This window comes from Lampris incognitus, chromosome 1 (assembly GCF_029633865.1).
Source record: "Lampris incognitus isolate fLamInc1 chromosome 1, fLamInc1.hap2, whole genome shotgun sequence".
NCBI lineage: Eukaryota > Metazoa > Chordata > Actinopteri > Lampriformes > Lampridae > Lampris > Lampris incognitus.
In genome coordinates, this window is record NC_079211.1 from 82,608,100 (window position 1) to 82,632,017 (window position 23,918).

A 23,918-nucleotide genomic window follows, 5' to 3' on the forward strand; every position below is an offset into this window, starting at 1 on the left:
CATGCTGTCAGCATGAGGAACTCTGTTTCTACCAGAGTAACACAGCCCTGCCATCAGCATGAGGAACTCTGTTTCTACCAGACAGTAACACAGCCCTGCCGTCAGCATGAGGAACTCTGTTTCTACCAGAGTAACACAGCCCTGCCATCAGCATGAGGAACTCTGTTTCTACCAGAGAGTAACACAGCCCTGCCGTCAGCTTGAGGAACTCTGTTTCTACAAGAGTAACACAGTCCTGCCATCAGCATGAGGAACTCTGTTTCTACCAGACAGTAACACAGCCCTGCCATCAGCATGAGGAACTCTGTTTCTACCAGAGTAACACAGCCCTGCCATCAGCATGAGGAACTCTGTTTCTACCAGACAGTAACACAGCCCTGCCGTCAGCATGAGGAACTCTGTTTCTACCAGAGTAACACAGCCCTGTCGTCAGCATGAGGAACTCTGTTTCTACCAGACAGTAACACAGCCCTGCCGTCAGCATGAGGAACTCTGTTTCTACCAGACAGTAACACAGCCCTGCCGTCAGCATGAGGAACTCTGTTTCTACCAGACAGTAACACAGCCCTGCCACCAGCATGAGGAACTCTGTTTCTACCAGACAGTAACACAGCCCTGCCGTCAGCATGAGGAACTCCGTTTCTACCAGACAGTAACACAGCCCTGCCGTCAGCATGAGGAACTCTGTTTCTACCAGACAGTAACACAGCCCTGCCGTCAGCATGACGAACTCTGTTTCTACCAGACAGTAACACAGTCCTGCCGTCAGCATGAGGAACTCTGTTTCTACCAGAGTAACACAGCCCTGCCGTCAGCATGAGGAACTCTGTTTCTACCAGACAGTAACAAAGCCCTGCCGTCAGCATGAGGAACTCTGTTTCTACCAGACAGTAACACAGCCCTGCCATCAGCATGAGGAACTCTGTTTCTACCAGACAGTAACACAGCCCTGCCGTCAGCATGAGGAACTCTGTTTCTACCAGAGTAACACAGCCCTGTCGTCAGCATGAGGAACTCTGTTTCTACCAGAGTAACACAGCCCTGCCGTCAGCATGAGGAACTCTGTTTCTACCAGAGAGTAACACATCCCTGCCGTCAGCATGAGGAACTCTGTTTCTACCAGACAGTAACACAGCCCTGCCACCAGCATGAGGAACTCTGTTTCTACCAGACAGTAACACAGCCCTGCCGTCAGCATGAGGAACTCTGTTTCTACCAGACAGTAACACAGCCCTGCCGTCAGCATGAGGAACTCTGTTTCTACCAGACAGTAACACAGCCCTGCCGTCAGCATGAGGAACTCTGTTTCTACCAGACAGTAACACAGCCCTGCCGTCAGCATGAGGAACTCTGTTTCTACCAGAGTAACACAGCCCTGCCATCAGCATGAGGAACTCTGTTTCTACCAGACAGTAACACAGCCCTGCCGTCAGCATGAGGAACTCTGTTTCTACCAGAGTAACACAGCCCTGTCGTCAGCATGAGGAACTCTGTTTCTACCAGAGTAACACAGCCCTGCCGTCAGCATGAGGAACTCTGTTTCTACCAGAGAGTAACACATCCCTGCCGTCAGCATGAGGAACTCTGTTTCTACCAGACAGTAACACAGCCCTGCCACCAGCATGAGGAACTCTGTTTCTACCAGACAGTAACACAGCCCTGCCATCAGCATGAGTAACTCTGTCTCTACCAGAGTAACACAGCCCTGCCATCAGCATGAGGAACTCTGTTTCTACCAGACAGTAACACAGCCCTGCCATCAGCATGAGGAACTCTTTTTCTACTAGAGTAACACAGCCCTGCCGTCAGCATGAGGAACTCTGTTTCTACCAGACAGTAACACAGCCCTGCCATCAGCATGAGGAACTCTGTTTCTACCAGAGAGTAACACAGCCCTGCCATCAGCATGAGGAACTCTTTCTACCAGACAGTAACACAGCCATGCTGTCAGCATGAGGAACTCTGTTTCTACCAGAGTAACACAGCCCTGCCATCAGCATGAGGAACTCTGTTTCTACCAGACAGTAACACAGCCCTGCCGTCAGCATGAGGAACTCTGTTTCTACCAGAGTAACACAGCCCTGCCATCAGCATGAGGAACTCTGTTTCTACCAGAGAGTAACACAGCCCTGCCGTCAGCTTGAGGAACTCTGTTTCTACAAGAGTAACACAGTCCTGCCATCAGCATGAGGAACTCTGTTTCTACCAGACAGTAACATAGCCCTGCCATCAGCATGAGGAACTCTGTTTCTACCAGAGTAAGACAGCCCTGCCATCAGCATGAGGAACTCTGTTTCTACCAGACAGTAACACAGCCCTGCCGTCAGCATGAGGAACTCTGTTTCTACCAGAGTAACACAGCCCTGTCGTCAGCATGAGGAACTCTGTTTCTACCAGACAGTAACACAGTCCTGCCGTCAGCATGAGGAACTCTGTTTCTACCAGACAGTAACACAGCCCTGCCGTCAGCATGAGGAACTCTGTTTCTACCAGACAGTAACACAGCCCTGCCACCAGCATGAGGAACTCTGTTTCTACCAGACAGTAACACAGCCCTGCCGTCAGCATGAGGAACTCCGTTTCTACCAGACAGTAACACAGCCCTGCCGTCAGCATGAGGAACTCTGTTTCTACCAGACAGTAACACAGCCCTGCCGTCAGCATGACGAACTCTGTTTCTACCAGACAGTAACACAGTCCTGCCGTCAGCATGAGGAACTCTGTTTCTACCAGAGTAACACAGCCCTGCCGTCAGCATGAGGAACTCTGTTTCTACCAGACAGTAACAAAGCCCTGCCGTCAGCATGAGGAACTCTGTTTCTACCAGACAGTAACACAGCCCTGCCATCAGCATGAGGAACTCTGTTTCTACCAGACAGTAACACAGCCCTGCCGTCAGCATGAGGAACTCTGTTTCTACCAGAGTAACACAGCCCTGTCGTCAGCATGAGGAAATCTGTTTCTACCAGAGTAACACAGCCCTGCCGTCAGCATGAGGAACTCTGTTTCTACCAGAGAGTAACACATCCCTGCCGTCAGCATGAGGAACTCTGTTTCTACCAGACAGTAACACAGCCCTGCCACCAGCATGAGGAACTCTGTTTCTACCAGACAGTAACACAGCCCTGCCGTCAGCATGAGGAACTCTGTTTCTACCAGACAGTAACACAGCCCTGCCGTCAGCATGAGGAACTCTGTTTCTACCAGACAGTAACACAGCCCTGCCGTCAGCATGAGGAACTCTGTTTCTACCAGACAGTAACACAGCCCTGCCGTCAGCATGAGGAACTCTGTTTCTACCAGAGTAACACAGCCCTGTCGTCAGCATGAGGAACTCTGTTTCTACCAGACAGTAACACAGCCCTGCCGTCAGCATGAGGAACTCTGTTTCTACCAGACAGTAACACAGCCCTGCCGTCAGCATGAGGAACTCTGTTTCTACCAGACAGTAACACAGCCCAGCCGTCAGCATGACGAACTCTGTTTCTACCAGACAGTAACACAGTCCTGCCGTCAGCATGAGGAACTCTGTTTCTACCAGAGTAACACAGCCCTGCCGTCAGCATGACGAACTCTGTTTCTACCAGACAGTAACAAAGCCCTGCCGTCAGCATGAGGAACTCTGTTTCTACCAGACAGTAACACAGCCCTGCCATCAGCATGAGGAACTCTGTTTCTACCAGACAGTAACACGGCCCTGCCGTCAGCATGAGGAACTCTGTTTCTACCAGAGTAACACAGCCCTGCCATCAGCATGAGGAACTCTGTTTCTACCAGACAGTAACACAGCCCTGCCGTCAGCATGAGGAACTCCGTTTCTACCAGACAGTAACACAGCCCTGCCGTCAGCATGAGGAACTCTGTTTCTACCAGACAGTAACACAGCCCTGCCGTCAGCATGACGAACTCTGTTTCTACCAGACAGTAACACAGTCCTGCCGTCAGCATGAGGAACTCTGTTTCTACCAGAGTAACACAGCCCTGCCGTCAGCATGAGGAACTCTGTTTCTACCAGACAGTAACAAAGCCCTGCCGTCAGCATGAGGAACTCTGTTTCTACCAGACAGTAACACAGCCCTGCCATCAGCATGAGGAACTCTGTTTCTACCAGACAGTAACACAGCCCTGCCGTCAGCATGAGGAACTCTGTTTCTACCAGAGTAACACAGCCCTGTCGTCAGCATGAGGAACTCTGTTTCTACCAGAGTAACACAGCCCTGCCGTCAGCATGAGGAACTCTGTTTCTACCAGAGAGTAACACATCCCTGCCGTCAGCATGAGGAACTCTGTTTCTACCAGACAGTAACACAGCCCTGCCACCAGCATGAGGAACTCTGTTTCTACCAGACAGTAACACAGCCCTGCCGTCAGCATGAGGAACTCTGTTTCTACCAGACAGTAACACAGCCCTGCCGTCAGCATGAGGAACTCTGTTTCTACCAGACAGTAACACAGCCCTGCCGTCAGCATGAGGAACTCTGTTTCTACCAGACAGTAACACAGCCCTGCCGTCAGCATGAGGAACTCTGTTTCTACCAGAGTAACACAGCCCTGTCGTCAGCATGAGGAACTCTGTTTCTACCAGACAGTAACACAGCCCTGCCGTCAGCATGAGGAACTCTGTTTCTACCAGACAGTAACACAGCCCTGCCGTCAGCATGAGGAACTCTGTTTCTACCAGACAGTAACACAGCCCAGCCGTCAGCATGACGAACTCTGTTTCTACCAGACAGTAACACAGTCCTGCCGTCAGCATGAGGAACTCTGTTTCTACCAGAGTAACACAGCCCTGCCGTCAGCATGACGAACTCTGTTTCTACCAGACAGTAACAAAGCCCTGCCGTCAGCATGAGGAACTCTGTTTCTACCAGACAGTAACACAGCCCTGCCATCAGCATGAGGAACTCTGTTTCTACCAGACAGTAACACGGCCCTGCCGTCAGCATGAGGAACTCTGTTTCTACCAGAGTAACACAGCCCTGCCATCAGCATGAGGAACTCTGTTTCTACCAGAGAGTAACACAGCCCTGCCGTCAGCATGAGGAACTCTGTTTCTACCAGAGTAACACAGCCCTGCCGTCAGCATGAGGAACTCTGTTTCTACCAGACAGTAACACAGCCCTGCCATCAGCATGAGGAACTCTGTTTCTACCAGAGTAACACAGCCCTGCCGTCAGCATGAGGAACTCTGTTTCTACCAGAGTAACACAGCCCTGTCGTCAGCATGAGGAATTCTGTTTCTACCAGACAGTAACACAGCCCTGTCGTCAGCATGAGGAACTCTGTTTTTACCAGACAGTAACACAGCCCTGCCGTCAGCATGAGGAACTCTGTTTCTACCAGAGAGTAACAGCCCTGCCATCAGCATGAGGAACTCTGTTTCTACCAGACAGTAACACAGCCCTGCCGTCAGCATGAGGAACTCTGTTTCTACCAGACAGTAACACAGCCCTGCCGTCAGCATGAGGAACTCTGTTTCTACCAGACAGTAACACAGCCCTGCCGTCAGCATGAGGAACTCTGTTTCTACCAGACAGTAACACAGCCCTGCCGTCAGCATGAGGAACTCTGTTTCTACCAGAGTAACACAGCCCTGTCGTCAGCATGAGGAACTCTGTTTCTACCAGACAGTAACTCAGCCCTGCCGTCAGCATGAGGAACTCTGTTTCTACCAGACAGTAACACAGCCCTGCCGTCAGCATGGGGAACTCTGTTTCTACCAGACAGTAACACAGCCCTGCCGTCATCATGACGAACTCTGTTTCTACCAGACAGTAACACAGTCCTGCCGTCAGCATGAGGAACTCTGTTTCTACCAGAGTAACACAGCCCTGCCGTCAGCATGAGGAACTCTGTTTCTACCAGACAGTAACACAGCCCTGCCATCAGCATGAGGAACTCTGTTTCTACCAGACAGTAACACGGCCCTGCCGTCAGCATGAGGAACTCTGTTTCTACCAGAGTAACACAGCCCTGCCATCAGCATGAGGAACTCTGTTTCTACCAGAGAGTAACACAGCCCTGCCGTCAGCATGAGGAACTCTGTTTCTACCAGAGTAACACAGCCCTGCCGTCAGCATGAGGAACTCTGTTTCCAGCAGACAGTAACACAGCCCTGCCATCAGCATGAGGAACTCTGTTTCTACCAGAGTAACACAGCCCTGCCGTCAGCATGAGGAACTCTGTTTCTACCAGAGAGTAACACAGCCCTGTCGTCAGCATGAGGAATTCTGTTTCTACCAGACAGTAACACAGCCCTGTCGTCAGCATGAGGAACTCTGTTTTTACCAGACAGTAACACAGCCCTGCCGTCAGCATGAGGAACTCTGTTTCTACCAGAGAGTAACAGCCCTGCCATCAGCATGAGGAACTCTGTTTCTACCAGACAGTAACACAGCCCTGCCGTCAGCATGAGGAACTCTGTTTCTACCAGAGTAACACAGCCCTGCCGTCAGCATGAGGAACTCTGTTTCTACCAGACAGTAACACAGCCCTGCCGTCAGCATGAGGAACTCTGTTTCTACCAGACAGTAACACAGCCCTGCCGTCAGCATGAGGGACTCTGTTTCTACCAGAGTAACACAGCCCTGCCGTCAGCATGAGGAACTCTGTTTCTACCAGACAGTAACACAGCCCTGCCGTCAGCATGAGGAACTCTGTTACTACCAGAGGGTAACACAGCCCTGCCGTCAGCATGAGGAACTCTGTTTCTACCAAACAGTAACACGGCCCTGCCGTCAGCATGAGGAACTCTGTTTCTACCAGAGTAACACAGCCCTGCCGTCAGCATGAGGAACTCTGTTTCTACCAGACAGTAACACAGCCCTGCCGTCAGCATGAGGAACTCTGTTTCTACCAGACAGTAACACAGCCCTGCCGTCAGCATGAGGAACTCTGTTTCTACCAGAGAGTAACACAGCCCTGCCGTCAGCATGAGGAACTCTGTTTCTACAAGAGTAACACAGCCCTGCCGTCAGCATGAGGAACTCTGTTTCTACCAGACAGTAAAACAGCCCTGACCTCAGCATGAGGAACTCTGTTTCTACCAGAGTAACACAGCCCTGCCGTCAGCATGAGGAACTCTGTTTCTACCAGAGAGTAACACAGCCCTGCCGTCAGCATGAGGAACACTGTTTCTACCAGAGTAACACAGCCCTGCCGTCAGCATGAGGAACTCTGTTTCTACCAGAGAGTAACAGCCCTGCCATCAGCATGAGGAACTCTGTTTCTACCAGAGTAACACAGCCCTGCCATCAGCATGAGGAACTCTGTTTCTACCAGACAGTAACACAGCCCTGCCATCAGCATGAGGAACTCTGTTTCTACCAGACAGTAACACAGCCCTGCCGTCAGCATGAGGAACTCTGTTTCTACCAGAGAGTAACAGCCCTGCCATCAGCATGAGGAACTCTGTTTCTACCAGACAATAACACAGCCCTGCCATCAGCATGAGGAACTCTGTTTCTACCAGATAGTAACACAGCCCTGCCATCAGCATGAGGAACTCTGTTTCTACCAGAGAGTAACAGCCCTGCCATCAGCATGAGGAGCTCTGTTTCTACCAGACAGTAACACAGCCCTGCCATCAGCATGAGGAGCTCTGTTTCTACCAGACAGTAACACAGCCCTGTTGTCAGCATGAGGAACTCTGTTTCTACCAGACAGTAACACAGCCCTGCCATCAGCATGAAGAACTCTGTCTCTGCCAGAGTAACACAGCCCTGCCATCAGCATGAGGAACTCTGTTTCTACCAGAGAGTAACACAGCCCTGCCATCAGCATGAGGAACTCTGTTTCTACCAGAGTAGCACAGCCCTGCCGTCAGCATGAGGAACTCTGTTTCTACCAGACAGTAACACAGCCCTGCCATCAGCATGAGGAACTCTGTTTCTACCAGAGTAACACAGCCCTGTCGTCAGCATGAGGAACTCTGTTTCTACCAGACAGTAACACAGCCCTGCCGTCAGCATGAGGAACTCTGTTTCTACCAGAGAGTAACAGCCCTGCCATCAGCATGAGGAACTCTGTTTCTACCAGACAGTAACACAGCCCTGCCATCAGCATGAGGAACTCTGTTTCTACCAGAGTAACACAGCCCTGCCATCAGCATGAGGAACTCTGTTTCTACCAGAGAGTAACACAGCCCTGCCGTCAGCATGAGGAACTCTGTTTCTACCAGACAGTAACACAGCCCTGCCGTCAGCATGAGGAACTCTGTTTCTACCAGACAGCAACACAGCCCATTCGTCAGCATGAGGAACTCTTTTTCTACCAGAGTAACACAGCCCTGCCGTCAGCATGAGGAACTCTGTTTCTACCAGACAGTAACACAGCCCTGCCGTCAGCATGAGGAACTCTGTTTCTACCAGAGACTAACAGCCCTGCCATCAGCATGAGGAACTCTGTTTCTACCAGACAGTAACACAGCCCTGCCATCAGCATGAGGAACTCTTTTTCTACCAGACAGTAACACAGCCCTGCCATCAGCATGAGGAACTCTGTTTCTACCAGAGTAACACAGCCCTGCCGTCAGCATGAGGAACTCTGTTTCTACCAGAGTAACACAGCCCTGCCGTCAGCATGAGGAACTCTGTTTCTACCAGACAGTAACACAGCCCTGCCATCAGCATGAGGAACTCTGTTACTACCAGACAGTAACACAGCCCTGCCATCAGCATGAGGAACTCTGTTTCTACCAGACAGTAACACAGCCCTGCCGTCAGCATGAGGAACTCTGTTTCTACCAGAGTAACACAGCCCTGTCGTCAGCATGAGGAACTCTGTTTCTACCAGACAGTAACACAGCCCTGCCGTCAGCATGAGGAACTCTGTTTCTACCAGACAGTAACACAGCCCTGCCATCAGCATGAGGAACTCTGTTTCTACCAGACAGTAACACAGCCCTGCCGTCAGCATGAGGAACTCTGTTTCTACCAGAGTAACACAGCCCTGTCGTCAGCATGAGGAACTCTGTTTCTACCAGACAGTAACACAGCCCTGCCGTCAGCATGAGGAACTCTGTTTCTACCAGACAGTAACACAGCCCTGCCATCAGCATGAGGAACTCTGTTTCTACCAGACAGCAACACAGCCCTGTGGTCAGCATGAGGAACTCTGTTTCTACCAGAGTAACACAGCCCTGCCATCAGCATGAGGAACTCTGTTTCTACCAGACAGTAACACAGTCCTGCCGTCAGCATGAGGAACTCTGTTTCTACCAGAGTAACACAGCCCTGCCATCAGCATGAGGAACTCTGTTTCTACCAGAGAGTAACACAGCCCTGTGGTCAGCATGAGGAACTCTGTTTCTACCAGACAGCAACACAGCCCTGTCGTCAGCATGAGGAACTCTGTTTTACCAGACAGTAACACAGCCCTGCCGTCAACATGAGAAACTCTGTTTCTACCAGACAGTAACACAGCCCTGCCATCAGCATGAAGATATCTGTTTCTACCAGACAGTGTGAAGGTCATGTTAATGAGCAGAGGAAACAACGTGTTTCATCATGAACAAATGGCTCAGGAAACAGTTATAAATGTCAGGTTGTATGACGAATACAGCAGTGATTTCAGCCAAACTACGACTTCAGTAAACTCCTGTAATATCTTTTTGTGTTTTCTTCTGTTCTGCTACTTTAGGAGGACTGGTCTCGGCAGCAGCAGCTGAGGGACCGGGAGTTGAGCCGGCTTACTGAGCGTGTGCAGAAGGCTCGTGAGGAGCGAGAGAGGCTAAACGAGGAGGTGATGCGTCTGAGGGAACATAACTACAGTCTGATGGCGGACATGACAGCTGTGAACCAGGAGAAGAACAACCTTCTGCTGGCCAACAGAGACCTGCAGATAGAGGTCCACAAACAAAACTCTTCTGTTTGGGAAACGTTGCATCACAGTAAACTCATGTGGACACTTGGATAGGAGCTTTGGTCACGTCCTGCTGTCATTAACTTGAAGTCATGTCACGTGCTCCCGCTGCGTGGCTTTTCTGTGATGGGTGCGGGGGCCAGTGGGGGGGGACTGCATGTCTTGCTATCCATGGGCACTGGCAGGGCCCTGTCGGCCCCGGGGCGATCGGGGTGTTTTCAGGTGGCCTGAGTCAGGTGCACTCGGCTATGTGGGTGTGGGCTTGGTACATGCAGCCAAATCAGCCATCTATCTGGCGGCAGTGTGATGGATCTCATCCCTATGTCGAGCGTGGAGGGGCAAGGTGCCCCCCCCGCCTGCCCACTTGATGGGGGATCCCAATGGTGCACTGGTCTACTGGTCATGGGGCCAACCCGCGGCTCATGTCCCACATCTGCGGGTGCGCCCTGTGCCTGTGCCTGGCGTTTGGTGGCGGGGGTGCACTTTGGGGCTGCTGGCCTGGCTTGTGGTTTTGGGGACTGGTTTGCGCTCCTCGGGGGCACGGAGGGCTGTTGCTCTGTGGGCTCCTGGCCCGCCAGTGGGCTTGGTGTTCCTCTGGGTTAGCAATGTTTTGGGCTCCGACTGTTTTCTTTGTCGTGGAATGTCTGCACGCCTGTGGGGCCCGGGGGTGGCGGCAGAGCCTGTCTGCTGCTTAGTGGCACTATGACAATTGGTGGATCTAGGACACATACACACCGCAAGCATCTGCCTCACCCACTCCCTGCAACACTGTCTGGTTTGCATCCTTCTTCTGACCCCTTTCTTCCCCAGATTTTCTTTTCTTTTCTTCTCCTTTATCTCTATAACTTCTGTCCTAGACTGATACTGATGCAATCGATTTAATTATGTTTTGTCGAGCACATGTCAGTGTCTGTTTCTATGTCTGTCTTATCAGGTTCATGTTGTCATTTTTCGTTTCTACGTTTCCTTGTCTCACTTGTGCTGATTAAACAAAAAACTTGAGGTCAAGTGATGTCAATGTTAAAGTCCCAAATGAAAATCTCCAAATTCACAAAAAAATCTGCAACACAAAACACACTTACAGTTGAGATTAATGCCCATTACTACCACTACTATCAAAACTACTACTACTACTACTACCATTACTACAACTATTTTCAACTGCTCCGGTTAGGGGTCGCCACAGCAGATCATCCGTTTCCATTTCATCCTGTCTTCTGCATCTCCCTCTGTCACACCAGCCACCTGCATGTCCTCCCTCACCACATCCATAAAGCTCCTCTTTGGCCTTCCTCTTCTCCTCTTCCCTGGCAGCTCCATATTCAGCATCCTTCTCCCAACATACCCAGCATCTCTCCTCCACACATGTCCAAAACATCTCAATCTTGCCGCTCTTGCTTTGTCTCCAAACCGTCCAACCTGAGCTGTCCCTCTAATATACTTGTTCCCAATCCTGTCCTTCTTCATCACTCCCAGTGAAAATCTTATCATCTTCATCTCTGCCACCTCCAGCTCCACCTCCTGTCTTTTCATCAGTGCCACTGTCTCCAAACCATATAACATAGCTGGTCTCACCACCATCTTGTAAACCTTCCGTTTAACTCTTGCTGGTACCCTTCTGTCACACATCACTCCTAACTCTCTTCTCCACCCACTCCACCCTGCCTGCACTCTCTTCTCCACCTGTCTCCTGCACTCCCCGTTACTTTGGACAGTTGACCCCGAGTATTTAAACTCATATGTCTTCGTTACCTCCACTCCTTGCATCCTGACCATTCCACTGTCCTCCCTCTCATTCACACATAGGTATTCCGTCTTGCTCCTTCTGACTTTCATTCCTCTTCTCTCCAGTGCATACCTCCACCTCTCCACGCTCTCCTCAACCTGCTCCCTTCTCTCACTACAGATCACAATGTCATCCGCGAATATCATAGTCTACGGAGACTCCTGCCTGATCTCCTCCATCAACCTGTCCATCACCACTGCAAACAAGAAAGGGCTCAGAGCCGATCCTTGATGTAATCCCACCTCCACCTTAAACCCATCTGTCATTCTAACAGCACACCTCACCATTGTCACACTGCCCTCATACATATCCTGCACCACTCCTACATACTTCTCTGCAACTCCTGACTTCCTCATACAATACCACACCTCCTCTCTCGGCACCCTGTCATAAGCTTTCTCTAAATCTACAAAGGCACAATGCAACTCTTTCTGGTCTTCTCTATACTTCTCCATCAACATTCTCAAAGCAAACATCACATCTGTGGTGCTCTTTCCTGGCATGAAACCGTACTGCTGCTGCTGATCATCACCTCTCCTCTTAACCCAGCTTCTATTACTCTTTCCCATATCTTCATGCTGTGGCTGATCAACTTTATACCTCTGTAGTTGCTACAGTTCTGCACATCACCCTTGTTCTTGAAAATCGGTACCAATATGCTTCTTCTCCACTCCTCAAGCATCCTCTCACTTTCTAAGATTGTGTTAAACAATCTAGTTAAAAACCCCACTGCCATCTCTCCTAAACACCTCCATGCCTCCACAGGTATGTCATCAGGACCAACTGCCTTTCCACTCTTCATCCTCTTCATAGCTGCCCTCACTTCCTCCTTGCTAATCCACTGCACTTCCTGATTCACTATCCCTACATCATCCAACCTTCTCTCTCTCTCATTTTCTTCATTCATCAGGCCCTCAAAGTACTTCTTCCACCTTCTCAGCACACTCTCCTCGCTTATCAGCACATTTCCATCTCTATCCTTCATCACCCTAACCTGCTGCACCTCTTGCCCAGCTCGGTCCTTCTGTCTAGCCAATTGGTACAAGTCCTTTTCTACTTCCTTAGTGTCCAAACTCTCGTACAACTCACGATACACCTTTGCCGTTGCCATCTCTCTCTTCGTCTCCTTGTACTCCTGTCTACTTTCTTCATCTCTCTGGCTATCCCACTTCTTCTTTGCCAACCTCTTCTTCTGCATACTTTGTTGTACTTCCTCATTCCACCACCAATTCCTTCCTCTGTCCTGATGACACACCAAGTACCTTCCTAGCTGTCTCCCTCACTATTTCTGCAGTGGTTGTCCAGCCATCCGGCAACTCTTCACTACCACCCAGTGCCTGTCTTAACTCCTGCCTGAACTCCACACAACAGTCTTCCTCCCTCCAATTCCACTATTTGTCATGGGTGGCACGGTGGTCCAGTGGTTAGCACTGTTCCTTACAGCAAGAAGATCCTAGGTTCGAAACCGAGGTCCTTTCTGTGTATGGACTTTGCATGTTCTCCCCATGTATGCATGGGTTTTGTCGCGTTCTTATGGACAAAGTACCCGGAGATTACTTTATGTAAAGGAGCTTTTATTCATATCTCTCAGCTGTACATGTCCACCTGACTGTCAAGGCATTGGAGAGCGCAGTTCTGAGTTTTGGCGCTTTTGCACCTAATATTTATATCCTTTCTGGGCGGGGTTACATCCGGTCAACAACATGTAAACAATAAGTAGTTCCGTATCCACAGTGAATGATAGAACATTTATCAATACACCACATTCCTCCCCAGAAACTTTAAACCTCTCATATTTTCATCTGAACAACCACAAAAAAAATAAAACCTGTTTTCCACCCACAGCAGTGACATTCTTTTTCCTATTACAGTCAACACTCAATGAACAGTTGTTTACAATCGATGTTTCTCCTAAGCAGATTATAAAGTTAACCTATCAGGTGCTCGCCTGTTTCGCTGTGGTCTGGTGCATGGTGCTTCTGTAGCGGCAGATGCCTCATCTCTTTCCAGTTCACCACTGGGTACCACCTCTGTTTCTGGAGCCCTGACAAACACATGTTCTGCAATGTCAAATTCTGGGTCTCCTGTGTTGTCTGTGGTCTTATCTGTGATCAACTGGTCAATGTGTTTCTTGAGGGTTTGCCCCTCTTCCTTGACTAAGTAAGTCACTGGCCCTAGAGCTCGCTCAATCACCCCTGGTTTCCATTTCTTCCCATCCCCTCCCCGAAAATCCCTAACCTTCACCTTCTGACTGGGCTGGAGGGTTCTAGGACTGCCTGTAACCTTTGTGTGTTTCTCTTGCATCTGTGCTGAGAATTTTGGCTTTATCAGCGACAACCTGGTTCGAACCTGTCTTTTTAGAAAGAGCTCAGCTGGGGTTTTCCCTGTGGTTGTTGATGGAGTGTTCCTATAACTAAACAAAAAACTATCAATGCACTGTTGCACTGGATACCCATATTCCTTCTGCTTCTCTAAAGACTGTTTAAAAGTCTGGACCAACCTTTCTGCCTGTCCATTGAAAGCTGGATTGTAAGGAGCGGACTTGATGTGTTTGACACCATTTTGTTCTAAGAAGGTTTCAAACTCCCTTGCCACTAGCTGTAGGCCATTATCTGAAACGACCACTTGGGGGAGCCCCCACGCTGCAAAGAGGCCCCTCATTGCATCTACTAGGGCTGTAGCTGTAGTCCTGGTCATAAGCTTGACCTCTGGCCAGCGCGAGTATGCATCACTGACCAAAAGAAACTGCTGTTTCCCTTTTTCTGCAAAATCGATGTGGATTCATTCCCATGGCTGCTCTGGCCATTTCCATAGGTGTACGGGCGCTTTGGTGGGCAGGTGTCTGTTTGCTTGGCATAAAGTACAATTGTTTACCATATTTTGTATTTCCTGATCTAAGCGTGGCCACCAAAAATGGCTTCTGGCTACTGCTTTTGTCTTCACAATGCCCAAATGCTCTGCATGCAACTCTTTCAAGAGTGTAGGTCTCAGTGTCTTGGGTATGATTACCCGTAAACCCCATAACACACAGTCGGCTTCCACTGTGAGCTTGTCACATCTGTTCCAGTATGGCTTTAATTCTTCATCTGCTACATGTTTAGGCCATCCTGTCTGTATAAAATGCCTAACTTTTGTGAGCACCCTGTCTTTATCTGTTTGGATTTTAATATCTTTGGCTGAGACTGGCATTGCTTCTAACCAAGACACTCTGTACTCTGGGTTACTCGTTGGTGCTTCTCCCTGTACTGGGAGCCTGGACAGACCATCTGCATTTGCATGCTGTAAGGAGCGTTTGTAGACTATGTCATACTGATAGGCAGAGAGGAGTAATGCCCATCTCTGCAGGCGGGCAGCGGCTAACGCTGGCACCCCTGTTGTTGGCCCTAGAATCTTTACTAAGGCTTATGATCCGTCACTAATATGAATTTCCTTCCATATAAGTAGTCCCTAAATTTTTGTATCCCAGAAATAATGCCTAGTGCTTCTTTCTCAATTTGAGAGTAGTTGATCTCAGTCTTGCTAAAGTGCGTGAGGCATATGCGATTGGGCGTTCACTACCATCTGCCATTCTATGTGCTATCACTGCTCCTAACCCATAGGCACTTGCATCACACGCTAGTAATAGTGGTAGCTGGGGGTCAAAGTCAGCACTGTGTCTGATGTTAACTGGCTCTTGGCCTTCTCAAAGGCTTCCTGGCACTTAGTAGACCATACCCATGGCTTGTCTTTCTGTAACAACTCAGTCATAGGCTTTATGATAGTGGATAAGTTGTCCATAAACTTCCCATAATATGTCAGTAGGGCTAAGAATGCTCTCAGTTCTGTGACATTCTTTGGGGTGGGAGCATTTGCTATGGCTGTTACCTTCTCTTCTATGGGGTGTAACCCTTCCTTGTCTATTTTGTGCCCTAAATATGTAACACTTGGCTGGCAGAAGGCACACTTGTCTTTGTTCACCCTTACACCTCTGTCTTGTAACCACTCCAGCACTCGTTCTACATTTTCCCAGTGTTCGGCTTTTGTTGTCCCTGTGCACACCACCCTTGGCAGCCCCTGTAATACCTGATCCATGATGCGTTGGAATATTGCTGGGGAGCTTGCTACTCCATATGGCAACCTGTTTAGACGATACAGCCCCTTAGGCGTGTTTATAGTTAGGTACTGCTTGGATTCATCATCCAGCTCTACTTGCTGATATGCTTGTGTGAGGTCTAACTTGGTGAAATAGCTGCCACCTGCTAGTTTAGCAAACAGGTCTTGTGTCTTTGGCAGAGGATATTTGTCTACCTCTAGCCATGGGTTTATTGTCACTTTATAATCCCCGCATATTCTGACTTCTCCATTTGTTTTGGGGATACATACTATGGGAGTAGCCCATTCACTATATTCTACCGGGGTCCATACTCCTTTTTCTTGCAGTCTGTCTAGCTGCTGTTCTACCGCTGTAGTCAGTGCATAAGGCACTGATCTTGCTTTGCAAAATTTGGGCGTGGCGTCGCTAACCACCTGTAACCTTGCTTTTACTCCTGAAATGACCCCCCTGTCTCTCTCAAACACCTGGAAGTATTTTTGATACATCTCAGTAAGTGGATCTACTACCACCGGTACATGGTTCACTCTAGACCAGTCTAACTTTAAGAACTGGATCCAGTTTCTACCCATCAGTGTTGGCCCATGTCCCTTACACACCAACACAGATAGCTGTTCTGTTTGCTCCCCACACTGTACTTTCACTTGGAATTTACCCAACAATGGAATCGGCTCTGAAGAATACGTTTTTAAACTTACATCACATGGCATTAGTTGACACTTGCTAAACCTCTGTCTGTACAGTTTCTCATTTATGATACTCATGGCTGCGCCTGTATCTACCTCCATTTTGATCTTTACACCATTACATCTCACCATGACCATAAATGGTCTGACATATTCATTATAATTTTTAGGCCTACCGGTAACGGAAAACAACCCCAAGTCTTTTTCAGTCCCTGTTACCTCGATGATGGTCAGCTTGTGGGTTTTGTTGGGGGCCCTGTAGTCCTCATCATCAGTCTCTTCCTCCGATGCACTTTGCTGCTCGTGGGGAGACTCCTCCCTGGTGATGTAGCGAGTCTGCCTCTCTGCAGGATTGGCCCTCCTGCTCGTCCTAGGTCCCCGTCTGGAGCTGCCGCCGTGGTTGGCCGTCTCCGACTCCGATGATGCAGTGGACCTGCACGCCCTCTCCAGATTGCCCTTCCGGTTGCAGGCTCTGCACTGGAACTCTTTGTACCTGCATGTCTCTGCTTGATGTCCCTCTCCGAGGCACCGGTAGCACGCCGTGTCCCTGGCGCCCTTTTTCCTGTCGTGTGCCGCGTTTCCGCGCGCACCGGCGCTCCCTTTGTAGCTGCTGGCTCTCACAATGTCTGTTCTCAGCGGAGCTTGCTGGAACGCTCTAAGACTCGTGGATGTGCACTCAAAATTGTTCACCGTGTCCATCACTTTAGCCCAGTTTAGCTCTTGTCCATACGCAGCACTCAACAGCTTAGTTCTCAGCTCTTTACTACTGATACCATATACTAGCTGACCTCTCAGTTGTTCTTGTAGCGTCGCGCCAAATGCGCAAGAGGCTGCTAACCCTTTTAGCGCGGCAACATACTCGGCTAGAGACTCACCACTTTGTTGCTTGCGGGCACGGAAGCTATAACGTTCGCTCAGGACATTCTTCTTTGGCACAGAAAAGTCCCTCAATGCTTTAAAAATATCAGCTAGTGGCGTTTCCGATGGCTTCTTTGACGCTACCAAGTCAGTCAGCAAAGCGAAAATCTTTGCACCCACCACGGATAGGAACACAGCCCGTTGCTTCCCCTCCTCAATCCCGTTGGCTTCGATAAACTGTGCAGAACGATCCTCGTCCGTGCTGAAGCTTCCGTTAGCCTCGATGAAGCACAAGCCCGACTCCCTGCTAAACACAGCCATGTCGTGACTGACGTTGCTAGTTGCTCCTTTGCTTGCTAGCTAGCTAGCGCCTTGCTCCGGTTAGCTCTCTCTTCTCTCACACCTTTTCCTCCGTCTCAGAAGAAAACGTTTTCGTGGAAAAAAAACGAATCCCCCTCGTCGCCAGTGTTGTGTTCTTATGGACAAAGTACCCGGAGAGGACTTTATGTAAAGGAGCTTTTATTCATATCTCTCGGCTGTACATGGCCACCTGACTGTCAAGGCATTGGAGAGCGCAGTTCTGAGTTTTGGCGCTTTTGCACCTAATATGTATCTCCTTTCTGGGCGGGCTTACATCCGGTCAACAATATGTAAACAATAAGTAGTTCCGTATCCACAGTGAATGATAGAACATTTATCAATACACCACAGGTTTCCTCCAGGTGCTCCGGTTTCCACCCAATATTGAAAAGACATGCACGTTAGCTTTAATACTCCTGTCTGTGCCCTGACCAAAACAGTGGAAAGAAGAACTGGAATTGGTCCCTGGGTGCTGCGGCTGCCCCCTGCTGCTACACAATAGCATGGTTAAATGCAGAGAACAAATCTCATTTTAACTGTTCAATGACAAAATAAGTGGCTTTCTTCTTTCTTCTTGATCCTTGGCTCTGCCTTCACGCTCTTCCTCTTCTTGGTCTCCAAAGTCATCCTACAGACCACCATCCGGTGTTGCCTATCTGGGTTCTCCCCTGTCACCACCTTGCAGTCTCCAATCCCTTTTAGATCACGCCTTCTACATAAGATATAGTCCACCTGTGTGCACTTTCCTCCACTCTTGTACGTCACCCTGTGTTCCTCCCTCTTCTTGAAATATGTATTCACCACAGCAATTTCCTCCTTTTCGCAAAATCCACCACCATCTGTCCTTCCACATTTCTCTCCTTGACACCATACCTACCCATCTCCTTCTCATCACCTCTGTTTCCTTCACCAACATGTCCATTGAAGTCCGCTCAAATCACCACTCTCCTTCTTGGGTACCCTCTCCACCATGTCATCCAACTCACTCCAGAATTCTTCTTTCTCTTCCATCTCACACCCAACTTGCGGGGCATATGCGCTGATAACATTCAGCAATACACCTTCAATTTCCAGCTTCATACTCATCACTCTGTCTGACACTCTCTTCCCCTCCACCACACACTTGACATATTCTTCCTTCAGAATTGCTCCTACCCCATTTCTCCTCCCATTCACACCGTGGTAGAAGAGTGTGAACCCACCTCCGATACTCCTGGCCTTACTCCCCTTCCACCTGGTCTCTTGCACACACAGTATGCCTACCTTTCTTCTTTCCATCATATCAGCCAGCTCTCTCCCTTTACCAGTCATAGTGCCAACATTCAAAGTTCCGACTCTCACCTCCACACTCCTAGCTTTCCTCCTCTCTAGCTGCCTCTGGACATGTCTTCCCCCTCTCCTTCTCCTTTGCCCAACAGTAGCATAGTTTCCACTGGCACCCTGCTGGTTAACAGTACCGGTGGCGGTCTTTGGTAACCCGAGCCTTGATTGATCCAGTATGGAAATCTGATTTATGATCTGCATATTGATTTGGCAAAAGTTTAACACCGGATGCCCTTCCTATCCAGGCTTGGGACTGACACTAAGAATGTACTGGCTTTTGCATCCTCACTGGCTGGGTTAATTGGAATTATTGCCCATTAAACTTTTTACAAGACATAAAGGTGATATAAGTGTGGTGTTTCCTCTCTGGAAGGAAGGAAGAAAGGAGTCATGAGGATTCTTGTCATGGCTGCCGCGAAATAAACATCTGGGATTGGGGACGTGTTGTTAAAACATCACTCTGACATGACAGCAACTGACCTCTCCCCTGTGTGTGTGTGTCTGTGTGTGTGTGTGTCAGGTGGAGCGTCTGAAGTGCAGTGTCCAGACAGCCGAGTGTGAGAGTCGTCTGGCTCGTGGACGTACAGTCCGGCTGCGCTCTGCCATGGAGGAGAGGCCCCAACAGGAGGCGCTACTGAGTCTGCAGACACACAACATGATGCTGAGAGCCCAAGTCAGAGAACTGGAGGTATACACCCAAACACATAACACAGACACACACAATTACTTGGTCAGCTGCTTTAATGTAGTAGTTTATGAGGAAAGTGCACATCATGACTGTGTTGATGATAGTGAGCTATATCTGGTTGACACAGAGTTGAAGCGAGTTAATTAATGAAGTTACATGAATTGATTTCCACGTTGATATTAGATTTGATTATTCATTCATTCATCTTCAGCCGCTTTTCCGGGGTCGGGTCGCGGTGGCAGCAAGCTTAGTAGGGCACTCCAGACGTCGCTCTCCCCAGCAATGCCCTCCAGCTCCTCCTGGGGGATCCCAAGGCATTCCCAGGCCAGATTGGACATGTAGTCCCTCTGGCGAGTTCTGGGTCTACCCTGGGGTCTCATCCCAGTTGGCCATGCCCGGTAAACCTCCAAAGGAAGGCGCCCAGGAGGCATCCTAATCAGATGCCTGAACCATCTTAACTGGCTCCTTTCGATGCGAAGGAGCAGCAGCTCTACTCCAAGCTCCCTCTGGATGTCCGAGCTCCTCACCCTATCTCTAAGGCTGAGCTCAGACACCCTACAGAGGAAACTCATTTCAGCCGCTTGTATGCACCATCTCACCCTTTTGGTCACTACCCAAAGCTCATGACCATAGGTGAGGGTTGGAACGAAGATTTACTTGTAAATTGAGAGCTTTGCCTCCCGGCTCAGCTCCCTCTTCACCACAACGGTCCGATACAACGTCCGCATTACTGCTGATGCTGCACCAATCCGCCTGTCAATCTCCCGTTCCATCCTACCCTCACTTGTGAACAAGACCCCGAGATACTTGAACTCCTTCACTTGAGGCAACAACTCATCCCCAACCCGGAGGGAGCAATCCACCATTTTCCGGTAGAGAACCATGGCCGCAGACTTGGAGGTGCTGAGTCTCATCCCAGCCATTTCACAATCAGCTGCAAACCACCCCAGTGCGCGCTAGAGGTCGCGTTCTGATGAAGCCAACAAAACCACATCATCTATGAAGAGAAGAGATGCAATTCTGAGGTTCCCAAAACGGACACACTCCTCACCTTGGTTGCGCCTTGAGATCCTGTCCATGAATATCACAAACAGAATCAGAGACAAGGGACAACCTTGGCGGAGTCCGATATCCACCGAAAATGTGTTTGACTTTGTACCAAGAATGTGGACACAGCTCTCACTTTGGTAATACAAGGACCGGATGGCTTGTAGCAACTGCCCCGGTACCCCATACTCACACAGTAAACCCCCACAGAGTGCCCAGGGATACACCGTCATAAGCCTTCTCCAAGTCCACAAAACACATGTAGACTGGCTGGTCAAACTCCCATGCCAAGGGTAGAGTTGGTCTGTTCTGCGTTGTTCCTCCTGGATCCGAGGTCCAACAATCGGTCGGAGCCTCCTTTTGAGCACCCTAGAGTAGACTTTACTAGGGGGGCTGAACAATGTGATTCCCTGATAATTGGAGCACACCCTCTGGTCCCCCTTTTTGAATATCGGAACCACCACCCCAGGCTGCCACTCCACAGGTACTGTCCCCGACCTCCACGCGACACTGAAGAGACGTGTCAACCAAGACAGCCCAACAATGTCCAGAGCTTTCAGCATCTCAGGGTGAATCGCATCCACACTCAGCACCTTGCCACCGATGAGCTTTTTAACTACCTCAGAGACTTCTGCCAGGGATATGGGTGGGGCTTCCCTTGAGTCTTCAGACCCTACCTCCTCCACTGAGGATGTGTTAGCCGGGTTCAGGAACTCCTCAAAGTGTTCTTTCCACCTCTCGACAACATCCCCAGTCCGGGGCAACTGTTCCCCTCCCCGGCTGAAAACAGCCTGAGTCAAGCCTTGCTTCCCCTTCCTGAGTCGCTGGATGGTTTGCAGAACTTCCTTGAGTCCAACCGACAGTCCTCCTCCATAGCCTCGCAGAACTCCTCCCACACCCAAGTTTTTGCTTCCGTGACCGCAGAAGCCGCAGCCCTTCTGGCCTCCTGGTACCTGTCTGCTGCTTCAGGAGACCCCTGGCCCAAACAAGTCCAAAAGGCCTCCTTCTTCAGCCTGATGGATTCCCTCACCGCTGGTGTCCACCAACGGGTTCTTAGGTTGCCAACTCGACAGGCACCAATGACCTTACGACCACAGCTCCTGCTTGCCGCATCTACAATAGAGGCTTTGAACATGGCCCACTCAGACTCCATGTCCCCAGCCTCCCTCGGGATCCAGAGGTGGAAGTTGAAGACCTCACGGAAAGAGGCCTCCACCAGACATTCCCAGTTCACTCTCACTACACGTTTGGCTTTGCCAAGTCTGTCCGGCAGCCTTCCGCCCCATCTGATCCAACTCCCCAGCAGAATGGCAGAGTCCCGAGGTGGAGCCTTATCCTGGACACCATCCAGAGACTCCAAGAAGGCCGGATACTCCAAACTGCTATTTGGTGCATAAGCACACACAACAGTCAGAGCCCTCCCCCCAGCAACTCATAGCCGTATAGAGGTAACCCTCTCATTCCCCGGGGAGAACTCCAATGTGGCGGCGCTCAACCAGGGACTTGAGTAGCCCCACACCTGCCCGGCGCCTGTCACCTTGGCCAACTCCAGAAAAGTAATGAGTGCAGTGAATTTCAGAAGCATTTATGTAATATAGAAAAGATAGATGCTATGACTATGACTGGTGAAGGCACTATGACTGGTAGAGGGAGAGAGCTGGCTGATATGATGGAAAGAAGAAAGGTAGGCATACTGTGTGTGCAAGAGACCAGGTGGAAGGGGAGTAAGGCCAGGAACATCGGAGGAGAGTTCAAACATGAAACGGATGATCCACTGTGGCGACCCCTAACGGGAGCAGCCAAAGGTAGTAGTAGTATTAGTAGTAGTAGTATTAGTAGAAAAGATAGTTGCTCACAAATGGCATACATCACATAGAAACAGGTTAAGCTAAAGTTATCTTATAAATGATGTCATCACTTGTAAACACAATGTTCATTTTCAAGATTAACTCACAGAACAAAACATGCAAATCTCTTCAGCTTGTTTTCACCACAGACTGTATTTTAGATGTTTAACTAAAAATCCATTCATTTTTTTTCCCATGTAGACAGAGCTGAAGGAAGCCAGGAGTCCACTGGCTTCTGGTTTGGCCTGGAAATATGCATCAGTCAGGCATATGTCTTCATGTTTGTGACTACGTTGATTCAACTCCAGCAAAGCATCTGTTAATATGAGCGTGATTAAACATGTGGAGGAATGAATATTAGAACGATTTGAGTATAATTGTGTTGGTTTGTTAAATCCCACAACCTCAGAACGTCACATCACAGAGCCGAAAGCAAGAGGAGAAGAAAGAGGAGACACGCCGGCAGGAAGAGAGTGCAGCTCCTCCACAGCTTTATGTCCTGTCCACCATCTTCAAACTGAGGACAGAACTTCACCGGGCAGAGGAGGGGACAACCAAGGTGAGAAGACAAGATGAGAAGATGTGTCGGAGAAGAGTCGTCTGATATTAAAGTCAGCGTATTCAAACTAAAAGTGAACAATTAAAATTGGAGACAAAAGAACAAACTATTTGACCTTCAACAGTTCAGTCAACCAACCAGAAAACTGCTTCTGGTCTAAGAATCAGAATCATATTTACTGCCAAGTATTCCAACAACACACAAGGACTTTGACTTCGTATGTTGGTGCAATAGGGAATAATTAACCACAAACAGTGAGGTAAAAGTTAAAGGAATAATAAAATGTAACACACACACGCACACACGCATATACATATATGTCGAGTGAGACAAGTAAATTCTTTATGAGACAGTACAAGCTTGTGTCATGCCATAAACTGCTGATGATGGCTTATGGCATGAAACAGGCGTGTGCTGTCTCATAAAGAATTTACTTGTCTCACTCGACATATAAAGCAAGACTGTATGTTCACTTAAAACTCTAGAATTACTCCACTGTAGGACAAAAAGAAAGGTATCTGTACAATCAGCACTTTCAGCACTAAGTCAAATTCTTGATTTATTTGCGAAATTGAGTTTATTTTGTGGCGATTTGCGGCGGACTTGCAGCGATTAATACACACATTGGCAAAGATGCTTGATGAATGGATTGAAAATTATGAAATTTGTCCATTTTCGTTAATAACATTCGTTTATTCGTCATTCGTTCGCAGACTTCAGTTCCCCTGCAAGCCATGTTTTGCAGTGACCATCTACAAAGCCCAAGGACAGACTTTTAAAACGCGTGGAGTAATCTTTCTGCTCCATATTTCC

At 49.2% G+C, this 23,918-nt stretch overlaps 1 protein-coding gene across 1 annotated transcript in view; it reads left to right on the forward strand.

Moving 5' to 3' along the window:
• The window catches only part of card9 (caspase recruitment domain family, member 9), a 200,761-nt gene that overhangs the window by 161,487 nt on the left and 15,356 nt on the right, over positions 1-23,918 (forward strand). Inside the window, exons 5-7 of the mRNA XM_056278109.1 lie at positions 9,640-9,846; positions 19,485-19,652; positions 22,956-23,105. Coding sequence (XP_056134084.1) covers positions 9,640-9,846; positions 19,485-19,652; positions 22,956-23,105 — 525 coding nt within the window. The remainder of the gene's footprint in view (positions 1-9,639; positions 9,847-19,484; positions 19,653-22,955; positions 23,106-23,918) is intronic.